Source organism: Capra hircus, chromosome 6 (genome assembly GCF_001704415.2).
Source record: "Capra hircus breed San Clemente chromosome 6, ASM170441v1, whole genome shotgun sequence".
Taxonomy (NCBI): domain Eukaryota; kingdom Metazoa; phylum Chordata; class Mammalia; order Artiodactyla; family Bovidae; genus Capra; species Capra hircus.
Genome location: NC_030813.1, coordinates 68,197,917 through 68,215,902, shown reverse-complemented (window position 1 = coordinate 68,215,902; position 17,986 = coordinate 68,197,917). Strand labels below are relative to the sequence as shown.

The window sequence follows — 17,986 nt, the reverse complement described above, 5'->3', positions numbered from 1 at the left end:
AACAAAGGGCTTCCCTGATAGCTCAGTTGGTAAAGAATCTGTCTGCAATGCAGTAGACCCTGGTTCGATTCCTAGGTTAGGAAGATCTGCTGGAGAAGGGATAGGCTACCCACTGCAGTATTATTGGGCTTCCCTGGTGGCTCAGCTGGTAAAGAATCCACCTGCAATGCAGGAAACCTGGGTTCAATCCCTGGGTTGGGAAGATCCCCTGGAGAAGAGAAAGGCTACCCACTTCAGTATTCTGGCCTAGAGAATCCCATGGACTGTATAGTCCATGGGGTCACAAAGATACGGACAGGACTGAGCAGCTTTCACCCAGTCAACAAAAGGAGGGAAGATTTCTATTTTACTCCTACTGTTACTGCTACAAATATTGTTGCCGGCATTGCAGCTACTGGCTCTGAAGCATTTACCAGGCACTATTTTAGGAACTTTGTGTGTCATTCAAAGCTCAAAAAACCTCAAGAGTCAGGCACTACTGTTTTTCCCATTTTACAAATGAGATTTGAAGTTCTGAGAGGTTAAGCAACTTGTCTACAGTTGCCCAGCTGTTCACTGATATGACTGAGGCTTGCAACTGGGCAGCTTCACCCCAGGGCCCATGCTCTTCACAAGAACATTGCAGTTACAAAGGGCAAGGTCAAATACAGCAAATGAAGCAAATCCAGACTGGGCTAGAGCTCTCCTTAAATTCACTGCCTACACTATCATACAGTTGTGTCTTGTTGTAAGGAGAAAGAAGGGAAAAAAAGAGAATACCTAAATGTCATTTTTCCCCCATACAAAATGAGGTCTGAGATGTTTCTATAGCTATTAACTGGTAAAAGTTGTAGAAATGTCAAATAATACTAACAATGTATTGAATATATGATTCATTCTGAGCCTGCTTTGAGACAGATATTGCCTCTCATTACCCAGTCATGGGAGAAGCACAAAGTACTTACTGCAAATCACATGTTTTTCTGTAAACAGGTTTCTCAGATAACCTCTATTTAAAACTAAACAGCACCCAATATGTTTCACAGGGTGGAATATCTGTAAAAGAAATGAATGATCCATTCTCCATAGTTGCAATGTTAATTGCACATTAGAATAACCTGCAAAGGTTTTTTTTTTTTTTAACCCAAAGCCCAGGTATCATCAAGAAGTTCTAATTGGTCTGAGGTGGGACCAGGCAGAGGGAGTTATTAAAAGCTCCCTAACTGAGTGTTAGTGCAGCCAACGCTGAGAATCACAGCAACCCAGTGATGCCAACAGGCTTCCTTCCCATTTGTTGGCTCTGTCACTGACTAGCCATGTAACCCTGGTGCAGTTCTATTATGTTCCTCAGCCTGAGCTTCCTTCCCTCCAAAATGGGCATAACAAGAAGACCGATCCAATGAGGATTATGGAGATAACCCAGGGCGCACCTAGAAGAGGGTCTGGGACACAGCACGCTTTAACATTAGCTGTCACAATGGTGATGGTATGGTACCACGTGGTCGTCTGTGCCTGAGGCTGGGATTTCAGCACGCTTCTCTGTCTCAGAGAGCAGGGACCATAACTTCAGCCCAAGTGAGATGTTATAAAGTTTACCAGGAGCTCCTTATGTGAATAAAGCTCTAGAATCTAATCCGTAGCTCACTGTGACGTACTATTTAGGTCCCTAGTGGGGATGCATGAGCTCATAGCTCTAGTTCACATAAAGGAACTCACTCACCTGGGATTGAAGTGAATTTTCTCTGGAACTTCCCTATGGTCTGTGACCACCTTCTGGTTGTCTCTATAATTAATGGGGTCATCAGGAATCCTAAATTTGGCTACCTGAATTTCAGAGTCACTCAGTTCAGCATGGGAGATTCTTGCGTAACCCAATCTGTGGCAGAAACAGAAATGGTTTGTAAAGATTTTATCATCATACTGAAATCTGATGAGATCTGGCAGATAATACCTTCACTAATAAGTCAGCTTCCTGTTTCTAACTCTGTATATTACTAGAATGAACTTGATTTATTACTCTAAATATTTACCAAAATATTTCTTTTATGATGTAAATGAATAAGGAACATGCGCATAGATTTAATTAACATAATTGGCAACCTTACTCTTACTTTTTTATAGTAACTAACGAATATTCTATATATACAAATTGCCTCTCACATAATTGCTTTGTGTCAGTGGCAGGAATTTAGGAGCAAAATCCTCCAGAATTTAGGAGCATAGTCCTAAATTCTTTTTTACCTTAAAAAAAAAATCCAAAGATCACATGCACATTTTCATTCACAATTAAACATCTAAAGAAAAGATTTGTAATGGCTGAAAGCATCAATTCTTATGTGTTCAGCCTTCTTTATGATCCAAAGAATTGGACTGCCAAAGAATTGATGCTTTCGAACTGTGGTGCTGGAGAAGACTCTTGAGAGTCCCTTAAACAGTAAGGAGATCAAATCAGTCAATCCTAAAGGAAATCAACTCTGAATATTCATTGGAAGGACTGATGCTAAAGCTGAAGCTTCAATACTTTGGTCACCTGATGCAAAGAGCCAACTCATTGGAAAAGACCCTGATGCTGGGAAAGATTGAGGGTATGAGCAGAAGGGGGCTACAGAAGATGAGGTGGTTGGATGGCATCACTGACTCAGTGCATATGAGTGTGAGCAAGCTCTGGGAGATGGTGAAGGACAGGGAAGCCTGGCGTGCTTGCAGTCCATGTGGTCGCAAAAAGTCAGACATGACTTAGCAATTGAACAACAACATCTGAAAAACTGCACATTGTTAATGTCTGGAAAAAAAATTTACATCCTGCTTTTGCTTTGAGCTTTCAGTTCTCCAGGAATTTCAAAGCACTTTGTAGATGTTATCCAAATAGTTATCAGAAGCTCAGATGGAAAAATGGGGGAACCATGAACAGCCGAAAATTAATTTTATTTATAGTTTGCCTCTTTAAAAGTCAGCTTCAGTCTGACTCTTATTCAAAGAACAAGTATACTCATTTGTTCATTATTCAAAGAACAAATATATATCAAGCCCCTACTACATGGAGGCATTGTTCTAGGTATTGGAAACAGTGAGTAAAACAAATTTCTTGCCCTCATAGAGTTTCCATTCTAATTGAGGAGGACAAATATATGTATGTATGTACGGTGATAAGTACCCAAGTACTGTGGGAGAACAAGCAGAGGACAGAGGACAGAAAACGCTGGTGGCAAAGGTTATTATTCTATAATGAGTGGTCAGAGCATACCTCTCTGACAAACTGGCATTTGAGCAAAAAGCTGAATGAAGTGAGGGAGCAAGCCACACAGGTATTGGAGGAAGGGTGTTCTTGGGAATGGGAACAGCAAATGCAAAGGTTCTGAGGTCAAATGTACTTGGCTTTTCTGAGAACCAGCTCCACAATGACTGGAATGGAGTGCATAAGGGGAACCTGAGTTTGCATGGGGTAGCAGATGATGCAAAGCCTTCCTGACAGACTTCAGAGTTTCTCTGAGAGGGAGATGGGACATTATGCAGAAATGTAGTGGCTATGGTGTAGAGAGCAGACACCAGGGTAACAAAGAAGAGAGACCAGTTAGAAGGATACAGAGGTAATTTAGATGAAAGACCTACAGGGGCTTGGGCCACAGTAGGAGAGGGAGGAACACCTAAAACCTGTCGCTCCATCCAGAATAGAGACAGAAACCCAGAGCTGGAACAAATGGAGAAGCAAGCCTGCCCACCACAGCAGATGAGAGAAGCGCAATCTCGGCATCAGATGTGGGTCTGAGCTGTCTGACAGGTTAATGCATTTGTCTAAAAGCTCAGGTCCCAGTTCTGTGTAGTTCCCTGTAATTCAACGTCACTCTCTCTAGTAAATCTAGGTCATTTATTTCCCAAATCTCTAAGATCAAAGTTTAACCCATTTCATAGATTCTGCCTTCAAAAAGCCGTTGAAGATAAGGAACCTGACAATCTAAATCTTCTACCAAAGCAGAGAGTCTTTCATTGTTGTCCAGTAAGTATTTATTAAGTGCCTACTGAGAGCAGGGCATTGAATTAGATGATCCAGGTAAAGTTTATAGAACTGGTTTCCTGGACAGAAACTGAATAACAGTCATCCCTAACTGCATTAATTTTTGATATTTTCAAAATTACCTTCCCATCTGTTACAGACTAAATGTTTGTGTCTCCTCCCCTCAAATTCATATGTTGAAGCCCTAAACCCACCCCACCCCCCCTGCCCTGTGCAGCCACATTTGGACCTCTAAGGAAGTAATTAAGTTAAATTAGGTGGGGTAGGTCCCTGATCCAGTAGGATTAGTGTCCTTATAGGAAGAGTATCGGCTTCCCTGGTAGCTTGGTGGTAAAGAATGCACCTGCCAATGCAAGAGATGTGGGTTCAATCCCTGGATCAGGAAGATCCCCTGGAGAAGAAAATGGCAACCCACTCCAGTATTCTTGCCTGGGAAATCCTATGGACAGAGGAGCCTGGCGGGCTATAGTCTATGGGGTCCCAAAGAGTTGCACACAACTTGGTGACTAAACAACAGCAAAAGGAAGAGATATCACAGAACATGCATGCTCTTTCCCTCTGTCCCCAAAACCATAATAAAATTAATTTCTGTTGTTAAAGCCACCCATTCTATTGTATTTTTGTTATGGCAACCTAAGCTGATTAAGATACCGTCTCTCACAGTCATAGTCACTATATGTATGGGTGTGTGTGCACACACATCGCACTCAGTTGCTCAGTCATGTCTGACTCTTTGCCACCCCATGGACTGTAGTTCACTAGGCTCCACTGTCCATGGAATTTTCCAGGCAAGAATACTCAAGTGGGTTGCCATTTCCTACTCCAGGGGATCTTCCTGAACCAGGGATTGAACCCATGTCTCTTGAGTCTCCTGCATTGGCAGGCAGATTGTTTACCACTGGTGCCACCTGGAAAGCCGTATGTATGTATATATATGTCTAAAAATATTGCCATCTCCCTCTCCTAAGGAGAAAAAAAAGGTTTTGGGCCACAAAAGTACAAACAGAGCCCAGTGATTGGTTATAATGGGCACTGGTACTACAAATACCCCTGTTACTTGGCAACTAACAATTTCTACATTTTGAACTTATACCTATTTCAATCTATCTCATAAACTGTTTTCTAGAGACTCTAATATCCCCATTAAAGCAACCACTTTAACATGAATTTAAACAGAAGTAGTATTTTCAATCTGAGATATCAGTCTTTTTCTTTTGGTATTAAACTGTTCTTTGTTTTAAGAAACACTGCCTTCAAAACAGATTTACAGTTACATGCTTGAATTTTGAGATTTTTCAGCTGTACTATTTTGGAATTTTATATATATGGATAATGTTCACCTTTTTATATGGGGTAATCTTTTTTGAAAAATATAATCTACCTGGAGAGCTCACCACAATATAGCAGTGACTCCACCTTACCCAAGATTACATGATTAGAAGTCAGCAAAGCTGGAATTCAAGCCCAGGGTTCACGCTGTTTCTACCATGTCATACAGTCAAAAATGGTGCCATTCCCAACATGTTTTGACAGTTAACAATTATCATGCTTAACAGCTTACACAGTATCCTCTTTGTATAATTAAAGTTGATTTGCTTAGCCATTTACTCTTTCTTAAATCATTAGGCCACACCCTGAAAAAAATGTTAAATTGGGTAACTAACCAAATCAATGTTTATGAAAAGTAACAAAATTAATTAATTGCTTCCATAAACTTTTACTTTCCAGGATAGACCCAAAAGATCACAGTAATAACAGATTCAGAAAAACAACTCTCAAACACCTATGCTTACCTGATCAGCCCTCGATACATAATGTATTCACACCATCTGTCTTGATCTGTGCTGTCAATATCCTAATGATGGAGACAGAAGCATTAAAAACATTAAAAACAGTGCTCTATTTTGAATTGTCAGGGAAATGTGTGAGCTGCAGTAATAAATAAGCCTTTCTTTGTACATGCTTTGTACATTTCTTTGTACATGTACTCCACTTGATTCCTACTGATGTTTTAAGGTCCAAATTATTTACTCATTCTACAGATACTTCCAAAACACCTACTTTTTCCCCTTCTAGCCCCTGTAAAACAGGAAGGTGATCTAGAGAGGGAGGTAAGCAAGTAACTCGGTAATTACTACATAGCACCTGGCTTCCCACAGCTTCGCGAGTCTCGCATCCCAAACAGAACTGATTACATGCTCCTCGGCCATCCTGTGTAGTCCTGTAGGTCCACCAGCTACACCATTCTGCTTAACTGTTTATGGTCTCCACTCTCCCCTGCCTGAGCAGAGAGCCTCTTAATCACCTTGGCTCCCTGGTGCTTAGCATGAAGCCTGGCATCTGGCAAGAGTTCAGTCTGTATTTGTTAAATGGACTCACTGGAAAAACACACATTTTAGGAGTAATCATGAGTCTCTTTGATGTAGAAAGCTTGAGACCAGCATTATTTTTCAATAGAAAATCAGAACATAAGCATTTTTTTGCTATTATATTTTAGGAAAATTCTAAACATGGAGCTTTTATACTAAGGAAACCTTCATTTTCTTCTTTTAAAAAATATACCTGACTTTTTACTATTTTGACTAGATTTTACTATTAAAATATAATTTAAAAATATTTTTAAATAACTAAAAGAATACACACAATTTATTATGTACTTCTAAATTTTTTTCTTAAGCTTGGTAGTGGACACATAAATGCTAGGTTTTTTGTTTTTCCTTTGGCCCTTCTGTGTGGCTTGTGAGATCTCAGTTCCTGACCAGGGGTTGAATCCCTGAGCCATAGCAGTGAAAGCCTGGAATCCTAACCACTAGACCACCAGGGAACTATGGATTCTTGTTAATTAATCTTTACTATTATTCACATATCACACACATACAATATGACTTTTGTATACATAGAAAAATTGTAATAAATTTTAAAAATTAAATTTAAATTGGATTTCCCTGGTGGGCCAATGGTTAAGACTCTGCATTTCCACTGCAAGGGGCACAGGTTCAATCTCTGGTTGGGGAAGTTCCACATGGCACACAGCAGGGCAAAAAAAAAAATTCTTTTAATATTTTAATGATGAAAAATGCAAATATATTTTAAAACTACTGCTCTGGCTTGCCTTGGGAAGAGATAAAAATTTAGTCATTTACCTGTATGTAGTGGGAATAATCAATTAGGAATACATTTTGCTATCTTTTTATTTTACCAGATTTTTTTTAAAAGATGCTCTCAAATTTTAAGACTGCAGAATTTAAATACTCATTTCTTAAAGAGGAATATCTATTCACTCAAGCATTTATGATTAAAATTCCTCTCTGCATTAATAAAGTTCCTAATAGGAAAAGTTATATAAGAATCTGCTGCCAATCTTGACACAGCTTCTGACCCTGACAGTGGAACCCAATAGAGTATTAAATTAAAATAAAATAAAATTCCTCTTCCCTGCGTGCACACACACATTCCCTCTATGACTAGGATACAATCAATTTTTTTCTTAAACCTGCCAAATATCATCTTGTCTAATATTCTCCTGTACTTTATAGACCATATACTTACATATTTATCTAATATGATTTTATACATACAGCCAGATGTACATAATACAAATATATAGCTACCCCTTAGTGAGTGCATCCTATATACAAAGCTGAGGACTTTTTAGATATTATCTTATCTTACATCCTCATGACAACCCCATGATACGTATTATTATCGCTACTTTACAGATGGTTAACCAGAAAGGTTAAGTACTTGCCCCAAGGTCACAAAGCTGGTAAAATGTGACACCAGGTAGGCTAGTGTATGAAGAGGTTACATGGAGAGAGGCCCAGCCAGCAGCCAGCAACCAGCACCAAGGCCCAGACAAGTGAGTGGGGGACATGTCAGGACCCCCAGCCACAGACACCAGCTGACTACACGAGTGAACCCAGGCAAGAACAGAACACCACTCCACAGACCCACAGAGTCACAAGGTTATTAGGCCACTGTTCTTTTTAAGCCACTAAGGTTTGTAGCTTTCACAGTGATACACAGTGATAAATAGCTAATGCAGCCCCTGTGACTCCACACTCTTCAGATTTCATTCTTACTCCTCTGATCTCTACTTAATCTCTTTTCTGAGATACTCTCTCCCTTCTCTTCCCTCACCCATCCCCCTCACGAGAGCCACACTACAGGCGACTCTATCAGGGATTCTCTTTGGTCTTCCTTCTGCAAGTCTCTTAACTCTGTAAGCAACAACGTCCCCTCCCACAGTTGGAATAATCACCTAGATAATGACAACTCCTTAATCTGTATTTCTGATCCTGACTTCCCTTCTTAGTTCCAGATCCATATATTCAGCTGACTAGTAGACATCTCCCCTAATATCCCACAGATTGTTCAACTCAGCTCATAGCTGAACTCATTTTCTTTGCAAACCTCTCCTTCCTTACGTGTTCTCTATAATAATGTGTCACCATCATAAACCCTCCCTCTGACCAAAGCCAAAATTAAGAGTCCACCTTGACTCCACTTCTGCCTTATCCACTAGGGCAGAGATTAACTCATCTCCTTAATATCTGCCTTGCCCCATTCCAAAGTTGTAGGATTTTTAGCTAGGTCTAAGAGTATCAAATTGCCAACATCCACTGGATCATGGAAAAAGCAAGAGAATTCCAGAAAAGCATCTTTCTGCTTCATTGACTATGCCAAAGCCTTTGACTGTGTGGATCACAATAAACTGGGGAAGATTCTGAGAGAGATGGGAATACCAGACCACCTGACCTGCCTCTTGAGAAATCTGTGTGCAGGTCAGGAAGTTAGAACTGGACATGGAACAACAGACTGGTTCCAAATAGGAAAAGGAGTATGTCAAGGCTGTCTATTGTCACCCTGCTTATTTAACTTCTATGCAGAGTACATCATGAGATACACTGGGCTGGAAGAAGCACAAGCTGGAATCAAGATTGTCGGGAGAAAAATCAATAAACTCGGATATGCAGATGACAGCACCCTTATGGCAGAAAGTGAAGAGGAACTAAAAAGCTTTTTGATGAAAGTGAAAGAGGAGAGTGAAAAGGTTGGCTTAAAGCTCAACATTCAGAAAACTAAGATCATGGGATCCGGTCCCATCACTTCATGGGAAATAGATGGGGAAACAGTGTCAGACTTTATTTTTGGGGGCTCCAAATTACTGCAGATGGTGACTGCAGCCATGAAATTAAAAGATGCTTACTCTTTGGAAGGAAAGTTACGACCAACCTAGATAGCATATTCAAAAGCAGAGACATTACTTTGCCGACTAAGGTCTGTCTAGTCAAGGCTATGGTTTTTCCAGTAGTCATGTATGGATGTGAGAGTTGGACTGTGAAGAAGGCTGAGTGCCGAAGAATTGATGCTTCTGAACTGTGGTGTTGGAGAAGACTCTTGAGAGTCCCTTGGACTGCAAGGAGATCCAACCAGTCCATTCTGAAGGAGATCAACCCTGGGATTTCTTTGGAAGGAATGATGCTAAAGCTGAAACTCCAGTACTTTGGCCACCTCATGCGAAGAGTTGACTCATTGGAAAAGACTCTGATGCTGGGAGGGATTGGGGGCAGGAGGAAAAGGGGATGACAGAGGATGAGATGGCTGGATGGCGTCACTGACTTGATGGACATGAGTCTGAGTGAACTCCGGCAGTTGGTGATGGACAGGGAGGCCTGGTGTGCTGTGATTCATGGGGTTGCAAAGAGTCGGACACGACTGAGCGACTGAACTGAACTGAAGAGTATCAGGATTCAATACTGCAGCACATCTCGGTGCTCTGTGATGACCTAGATGGGTGGGATGGGGGTAGGTTAGGAGGGAGGTCCAAGAGAGCAGGGATATATGTATGCATATGACTGATTCACTTCACTGTACAGCAGAAACCAACACAACATTGTAAAGCAAGTATATTCCAACAAGGAAAATTTAAACAAGAGAATCAATCTAGCACAACTGTAAATAAACTGTATTTCAATTATAAAAAAGAAAAAAATTAAATATTGCATCTCTACGGCTTCCCAGGTGGCACCAGTGGTGAAGAACCCACCTGCCAATGCAGGAGACATAAGAGACGAGGGTTTGATCTGAGTCAGAAAGATCCCCTTTAGGAGGACATGGAAACCCACTGTGATATTCTTGCCAGAAGAATCCCCATGGACAGAGGAGCCTAGAGGGCCACAGTCCATAGGGTCACACAGACTCGGACACAACTGAAGCAACTTAGCACACATGCACACACACTGAATCTCTCAATTTCCTGAACAGTGAGATATGGCCAATGACTAAATGCTAATCAATGAAATGTAAGTATGAGTGTTGGAGTTTGCCTTAGAGATAACTTGTATATGCTCCTGGCCCCGTCTTTATCCCATCCTCTATCTGCTAACTAGAACAAGGATGTGGCCATCTTGGAACTTGAAGCAAACTTGGGAGTGGAGGCCTTGTAATGTGGAGCCACGAAATAGAAGGGGCACGTTCTCAATACCCCCAAGTACCATACTTGCAGTAAATCACCTGCCCAGACATTCACATAAAGAAACATACCTCTCTTATTTAAGCCACTGTCATTTTGTTTTCTCACATATACAAAACTCTCATCATGCCACATTCTCTCACCTGCCTCTCTAAGCACTTGATAAGATGGATAAGTCTTTTTGTTTGCAGATATTCTCTCAAGATAATGAACTAAAAAGAGACATGTAAAGGACCAAGAAATGTACATAGGGCTTAACTAAATATAACAATTACATTTCTCATTATAAATTAATGCACTTGGGACTTTCCTGGTGATACAGTGGCTAAGACGCCTCGCTCCCAATGCAGGAGGTCCCAGTTCAATTCTTGGTCAGAGAACTAGATTCCACATGTCACAGCAAAGATCAAAGATCCCAAGCGCTGCAGCTAAGACCCAGTGCAGCCACAAAAATAATTAAAAAAAAAAAAAAGATCCATTGCTATTTTTTTTAATAAAAATAAAATAATGCATTTAACATTCCAGTGTGTATATATATCTCAAGGATTTAACTGTCAGTTTCCCAGGGCGTGATTATATCTGGATACACCAACAAATTCAACCATTTGGGACCTGAACAGATAAGGACAATCTCAGTGTCATTTAGTGAGGCCTTGATCAGCCAGCCTCTCTATATGACACATTATCTTCTACCCTCATCATGATTAACTTGCACAATGTGGCAGATTCTATTTTCTAAACATGGCTACAGTAATCCACCTTCCACATAATATTCTTATTTAAATTTGACACTCGCTTCACCAAGAGATGGGGTTTATGTTTTGTTCACGTGAATGTGAGCAGGCTTGTGATGATGACAGGCATGATACTATATGACTTACAAGGTCATACAAGACAATACAGCTTCTTCCTGGGTCTCTTGGGACACTCACTTTTAGAACCCAGCCATCATGCAAGAAAGAAGCCCAAGAAGCCTACAGAAAAGAACCAGGACTCTGAGTCCAAAGCCCGAGCTGAGCTCCTCGTCAACAGCCCCACCAACTTGCCCCTTATGAGTCATCTGCAAAGTGGCTCCTCCAGTCCCCAGTTGAGCCACCTCTCTGTGTGCCGCAGACATGAGCTATCCCCACTGGGTCTTGTCCAATTTGCAGATTCATGAGCAGAGAGACAAATGCTATTTAAAGCCAGTATGTTTTGGTAGTTTTCCATGCAGCAGTTAGATAATCAAGATACATATTAAAATGTTGGGTTGGGTTTTTTGCAACCTGAAGAAGCAACACTTTATTTAAGAAATCGAAACACCTAATAAGGTTGTGTTACCTTCACATTGCCGTGTTTAATGAGCTGTAGATAATCTCTGGAACCAGGTGCTGATGTGATATATCCCAGAAATATCACTTGCTCAGAGCTATTTTTCAGTAGTTTTGAAACAGCAATAGCTTGAAGTTTCCTGTCGAGGTCATCTCTGAAAAGAATGCCAAAATATACCTTTTTATTGCATGTGCAAAACAATTTTAAAAAATACTAGGTACCTAAGTTCCCAAATAATAACTTCAAACAGTGTGAAAACCCAGAATAATTCCTATTAGGACACATTAACTCCAGTTCAGTTGTCGCTCAGTCACGTCTGACTCTTTGCAACCCCATGGAACTGTAGCACACCAGGCTTCCCTGTCCATCACCAACTCCTGGAGCTTGCTCAAACTCATGTTCATCGAGTTGGTGATGCCATCCGACCATCTCTCCTCTGTCGTCCCCTTCTCCTCCTGCCCCCAATCCCTCCCAGCATCAGAGTCATTTCCAATGAGTCAACTCTGCATGAGGTAGCCAAAGTATTGCAGTTTCAGCTTCAGCATCAGTCCTTCCAATGAATACCCAGGACTGATCTCCTTCAGAATGGGCTGGTTGGATCTCCTTGCAGTCCAAGGGACTCTCAAGAGTCTTCTCCAACACCACACTTCAAAAGCATCAATTCTTCGGTGCTCAGCTTTCTTTATGGTCCAACTCTCACATCCATACATGACTACTGGAAAAACCACAGCTTTGACTGTTATGCAAATGATCAAGACAGCTATTGTGCGTAAAATGAGCAGCTGATAAAATTGTGACTAAGAATGATATAACCTTTCCCCACAGATCATTTGGAATCGAGTGGACCTAAATAACTAAAAGCAGCATTTGTTCAACTTTTCATCAGAGGAAATTATATTAATAATCCTAAGACTTGGTCATTGGTATTAGAGCTAAAGATTAGTAGTTAAAAAAAAAATCAAGGAGTAAGAGGGAGAATCCTAATATTCACAGAACACACCAGGTTTGTTAACCTACTCAACTCTTTCAACTGAACACTTTCTAAAAGCCTCCATAGCTCTCCTGGTCAAATACTAGCTAAGCATGCTGCTTTTATTATGTTGAGCACTCTAAGTGTGTAACTGACAATCAGGCAAGTACATCAAGCTTTTGAGGGGTTGTCAGTCTGGGGAAAAATAGGGACATCATAGTTTGTATGATCGAGAGAGGAAAAGTGAAACCACTCTAGGCATTTCAAACAAAGTGAATTTAATACAGGGGATTGGCTACGAGGTGACAGGAAGCCAAATAGGACTCAGTGAGGCAACTGGAGTTGAGTGAGCAACGACTACCACCTCAAGGGCCAGAGGGACAACAGGAAGAGGTGATAGTCCCAGAATCCACAAGCTGCTACTAGCTGATGGGAAATGGTACTATGGAGAAGGCTACTTAGAAGGATCTGCTACCACTGAAGGAGGAGTTGGAGCCACAGTGGAGACTCAGCTGCTGCCAGAGACAACAAAGAAAGCAGAGAGAGGGAATAAGAAATACTCTATCTCCTCCCTCCTCCAACCCTCTAGCCTTGCATTAGTGCATTACATTGGCTCAACCTATCCAGAAGCCAGAAGGCAACAGATTATGGGAAATGTGGTTTCCAGCAATCTGTAGCTGGAAGGGAGATGAACCAGCAATGGATCCAAGAGCAAACAGGCAGTAGACCAACACAGGCGTTTAGAGAGCAAGACAGCTAATGTGCACGCTCACTTGCTCAGTCATGTCCGACTCTTTGCGACTCCGCAGACTATATAGCCTGCCAGGCTGCTCTGTCCATGGGATTAGCCCGGCAAGAATCCAGGGGATCTTCCCAACCCAGGGATTGACCCCACGTCTCCTGTGGCTCCTACATTGGCAGGAAGATTCTTTACCACTGAGCCACCTGGAAAGCAGGAGCCAGCTAACACATGACTGTTAAGAAACAGCAGTGGGAGAGGAAGATAGGGGTCACCAAGGACTGAGAAGACTCGAGAAAACTCACTGAAGAAGAAGACAGGACTGAACTTATCCATTCTCATGCACAGACAGCTGAGCACTATCAAAAGACGTCTCAAGAAGTAGAAGAGTGAAAAGAATGACCATTTGTTGAACATCTTTGCCCAGATGCGTTGCCAACTCTTCTCTATGCCCTGGAGGCTGATCCCAGCAGATTTCACCTCATGGGCTCCCTTGTCTGCTAATTTCCATTGAGGTCTGGCCAAGTGAAGGCACCAGCAGGAGATGAACAGGTAGGAAAAGAGAGAAGTTGGGATATTTCTTCTCCAAGAGCTGCATTCTTCATGCCTGGTGGCCCTTTTCTGATTCAAGATCAAACAGGGCTCTGGGAACACTGTTTCTCTCTCTGTCCCTTCAGGCCTAAGTGTCATAATGATTCTCCACTGTTAACCAGTGTTTGAGTACCTTAGCATCTCTTACCTGTTACCCTGACCCTTCCAACATCTTTGTAAGTAGTCCCTTCATTAGGTCTGCAGTGAATTCTCTTCCTCTCACACCCACAGCCGGGATTCAAATCAAGTCTAGAGCCTGCCAAAGTTACTGTTCCACAGATAGAGTTTTCATTCAAATATGTTTTAGCAATATATTATTGGAAAATAATCTGTGAATTTGGTTTTACATTTTCTCAGGAGATACATTTCATCCAGTGATAATAATTAAAATGTGTATGTAGATATAGGTATAAAGGAAGAAGGAGGAGGGACTAGGAGAGAGGGAGGAACAGAGGGTGACTGAATGCATGTTTTTTGTTTCCTTATCTGTTGATGTATAATCAGCCCAATAGCCCTGTAATGTGGGCTGAAAAAAACTAATTTTATCTGATTTTCAGAGACAAGGGAAATATAGCTCACTGAGTTTACCTTACAACAGAACCAAAACTGTAACTACAGACTACAGGTTCTGTATGGGTTTGTATATTTGTTCTTCTTTGTACGTTTCTGCCTGTTATAGGGGGAAAAAAAAACCACAGTAATTAAGCGGTGACTCAGTTAATTGCCTTATATAACACCAATTTTAGTTATGGTGTATACCTAAATAATTAAGGAATGCCACTGTTTTCTGTTAATTGGTTATAAAGACACGTGTATAGTCGGTAATTTGAGAAATCCCATTGAATCAGCTGAAAACATGCATACGCATTTTGTAATTCATTCTTAATATTAATCTGATTTCATGTTTATAAGCCATAATCACTAGAAAGTGAAATCTTTAAACATTTATTCAGAATAAAAAATTTTACTAGTGTTATAGAAAACAACGGCAAACAGAAATATGTAATGATGGCTTTACAAACTATTTGAAGTGTGAACTTTCTCATGTCACTTGGGTATGGACAAGAGCCAAGGCTCTAAGGGAAAAGGCGGCAGCTAGCACTGTGCTTGGGACATGACAGATGCTTGACTTGTGTTTGATAAATAATCTTTTAAGCTGCCCAATGTACCACACATTTAGAGATGTCCAATTTAGTTTCATAATAATGGCCAGTATTAACTGACCAGTGACTCTAATCATAAACTTTTCATGACAAAACTATTCATAAATATATCTTATTTCATTCCCACAAGAATCCTATGAAATAGGTAGGATTATTGCTCCTAATTTAGAGAGAAAACTGAGACATAAGGTAAACAAATTTGGTGACGGATACACCTTGAATTAGGACTCAGACCAGATTATCTGACTTCAGGTTCTGGAGTTTTCTGTTCTTTGCCATTTAGCCAGACCACTTCCCTCCCTGAAGTGACGGCTCCTCAATAGATGTTTGTTCTTATCATTACTGCTGTTGTTGTCATCATTATTAAATCATGAGAGCAAGCTAGCAAGCAAAGGTATATTGTTAGTTACAGAGATTTAAATATATGGTTAATAGAGTTAGAAAAGGTAGTTCTTCCTTGCTCTTTTCCAAACAATTTGAGGGCTGTCTTTTCGTTTTCTCTTCCCTCTCAAGTCTATTCTTCACATTTCAGAGGAGGTCTGAAGGAGTTAAAGGAGACAGCTGGGGGGAAAGCAAAGGGAAAGGGGAAGGAGTGTGTTCAACTATTTCTTTGGTTGAGACCTTGCCAGCTTTAAACACAAAAATGCCTATTTTTCAAAAGATAAACCCAATTCACCTGCAATTTAAGCTCAGTGGAGTGATTGCTGAATGCCTATACTTGTGACATGAAAATTGCTAGGAGAAACATAAGGCATTTCTTTAAACAGTTTTTCAGCGATATGGACTGTCTATACCATCCGTGCTCCAAACACCTTCTCATTTCTAAGAAGACAAGCAAGAGTCCAATTAGCAAACAGTCCCCATTAATCACATTTGAATGGCTGGCTTATATTACTTATGCTCTGACTTTATTTCAGAAAGTAGTCAAGTGCACTTTCACAGATGCACATAACACTGCGAGAAAAAGAGAGGTGATAGGAAGTAAGGATAGCCGATGTACTCATCTTGTTTAGGTGAAACTGACAATACAACAATGTTGGGGGGTTTTGTACTGTTGGTGTTTTAGTCTCTAAGGCGTGTCCGATTCTTTTGGGACCCATGGACTGTAGCCTGCCAGGCTCCTCTGTTCATGCGATTTCCCAGGCAAGAATACTGGAATGGTTTGCCATTTCCTTCTCCAGGAGATCTTCCTGACGCAGGGACCAAACCCACATTGCCTGCATTGGCACTGAGCCACCAGGGTAGCCCTCTGTTGTACTGTAAGTTTCATCCAAACAAAACAAATGTGGCTGCTACCTTTGTTTGTTGTTTTTCAATGTTCTCTATGTCACTGTAAAGCTCTGTGGCCTTTTGTGTCATGCAGATAGACAGCGCCCATTTGCCATATTTTATAGCACTAGGCACTTCACATGTATGTTTTCAATGACTACTAAAGAATGTTCAGTATTGTTGTTAGTCACTCTGTCGTGTCTGACTCTTTGCAACCCCGTGGACTGTAGCCTGCTAGGCTCCTCTGTCCATGGGATTCTCTAGGCAATAATACTGGAGTGGGTTGCCATTTCCTTCTCCAGATGTTCAGTATGGTAGAATATAAATTATATACTTTTATCTTGGCTTGAATAACATGATGTTGGCATTATTTGTGATTTATTCAGTGCTAAGCCACTGGTTGTGGATGTTATATTTGTAGATAAAACGCATTCCCCATTCCTCATCTCGCCTTAGAGGGGAATCAACTTAGAAAATCATCTTGGCCTCTCTCTCTCTCTCTCTCATCCTTTACTTCTTGGGAGGATTTTTCTAATAAATCAAGTTTGGAAGAATGAACTAAGAATGCTTGTCTCAAACCCTTCCTATCTCTTCTTGGAGCCTGCTTGTTTGCCAACAGGGAGTTTTCTTGTGTTATTCTCTTCACTAAGGGGAGAGTGTGACAGGGCGGACTCAGTCCCTGCCTCATGGTTCTGCTGCTTTGGGGGAGTTGGCATCATGTATTACTGGAGGGATGGATGTATTAGCAGGTCCATGTGGGCACACGTAAGCCATGTTGTCCAAATAGGTTTATCAGAATCAAAAGAGATGTTGATCTCCCTGCCAGATTCCTCTGCCTACCTCTCATCTGACTGGAAACATGACAGGTAAAGGAATGTCATTTAGTACCTCAAATCCCTCTGGCACTTCCAACTGGAGTAATCCTTAGAAAAAGGGAATTCCATCTTTCCGTAGTCTGGTTTACCATGGGTTTCAAGCACTTGCAGGCTCTGAGTTAGGTCTACCTGCTTCCTATGTGTGTGACCCTGGTTGGATAAGTCATCTAACCTCTCAGTTTAGTTTCTCTGTTAAATGGGACTATGTACTGTTATACAATATGTAGATTAAACACAACATAAGTGCTAAATGCACTTAGCACAGTGCCTGCTCAGTAATCACTGGCTGACACGGCCATCACTGCTGTCTTGTACACCGTTAACGTTTCTGTACCTGATTTTTTTTTTTCCCCTTTTTTTGGCCACACCATGCAAACTTGTGAGATCTCAGTTCCCAGACCAGAGACAGAACTCAGGCCCCAGAAGTGAAAGCCCGGAATCCTAACCATTAGGCCATCAGGGAACTTCTTCTATGCCTGATTTTTAAAACGAAAAAAAAAACAAACCAGAAAACCACTTTGAGAATAATAATTTTAAAAAAAAAGTAAGAAAGGTCAATGCATGGAAATCAATGTAATGTGTTAATAATATTTTTTGGCATT

The 17,986-nt window shown here is 41.0% G+C and overlaps 1 protein-coding gene across 1 annotated transcript in view; it reads right to left on the bottom strand.

Annotated features, from left to right (window-relative positions):
- CWH43 (cell wall biogenesis 43 C-terminal homolog) overlaps window positions 1–17,986 on the bottom strand; it is a 53,040-nt gene that overhangs the window by 2,164 nt on the left and 32,890 nt on the right. The window contains exons 13-15 of the mRNA XM_018049445.1: window positions 11,787–11,931; window positions 5,785–5,846; window positions 1,700–1,855 (exon numbers count right to left, since the gene is read on the bottom strand). Of these exons, the coding sequence (XP_017904934.1) occupies window positions 1,700–1,855; window positions 5,785–5,846; window positions 11,787–11,931 (363 nt within the window). The remainder of the gene's footprint in view (window positions 1–1,699; window positions 1,856–5,784; window positions 5,847–11,786; window positions 11,932–17,986) is intronic.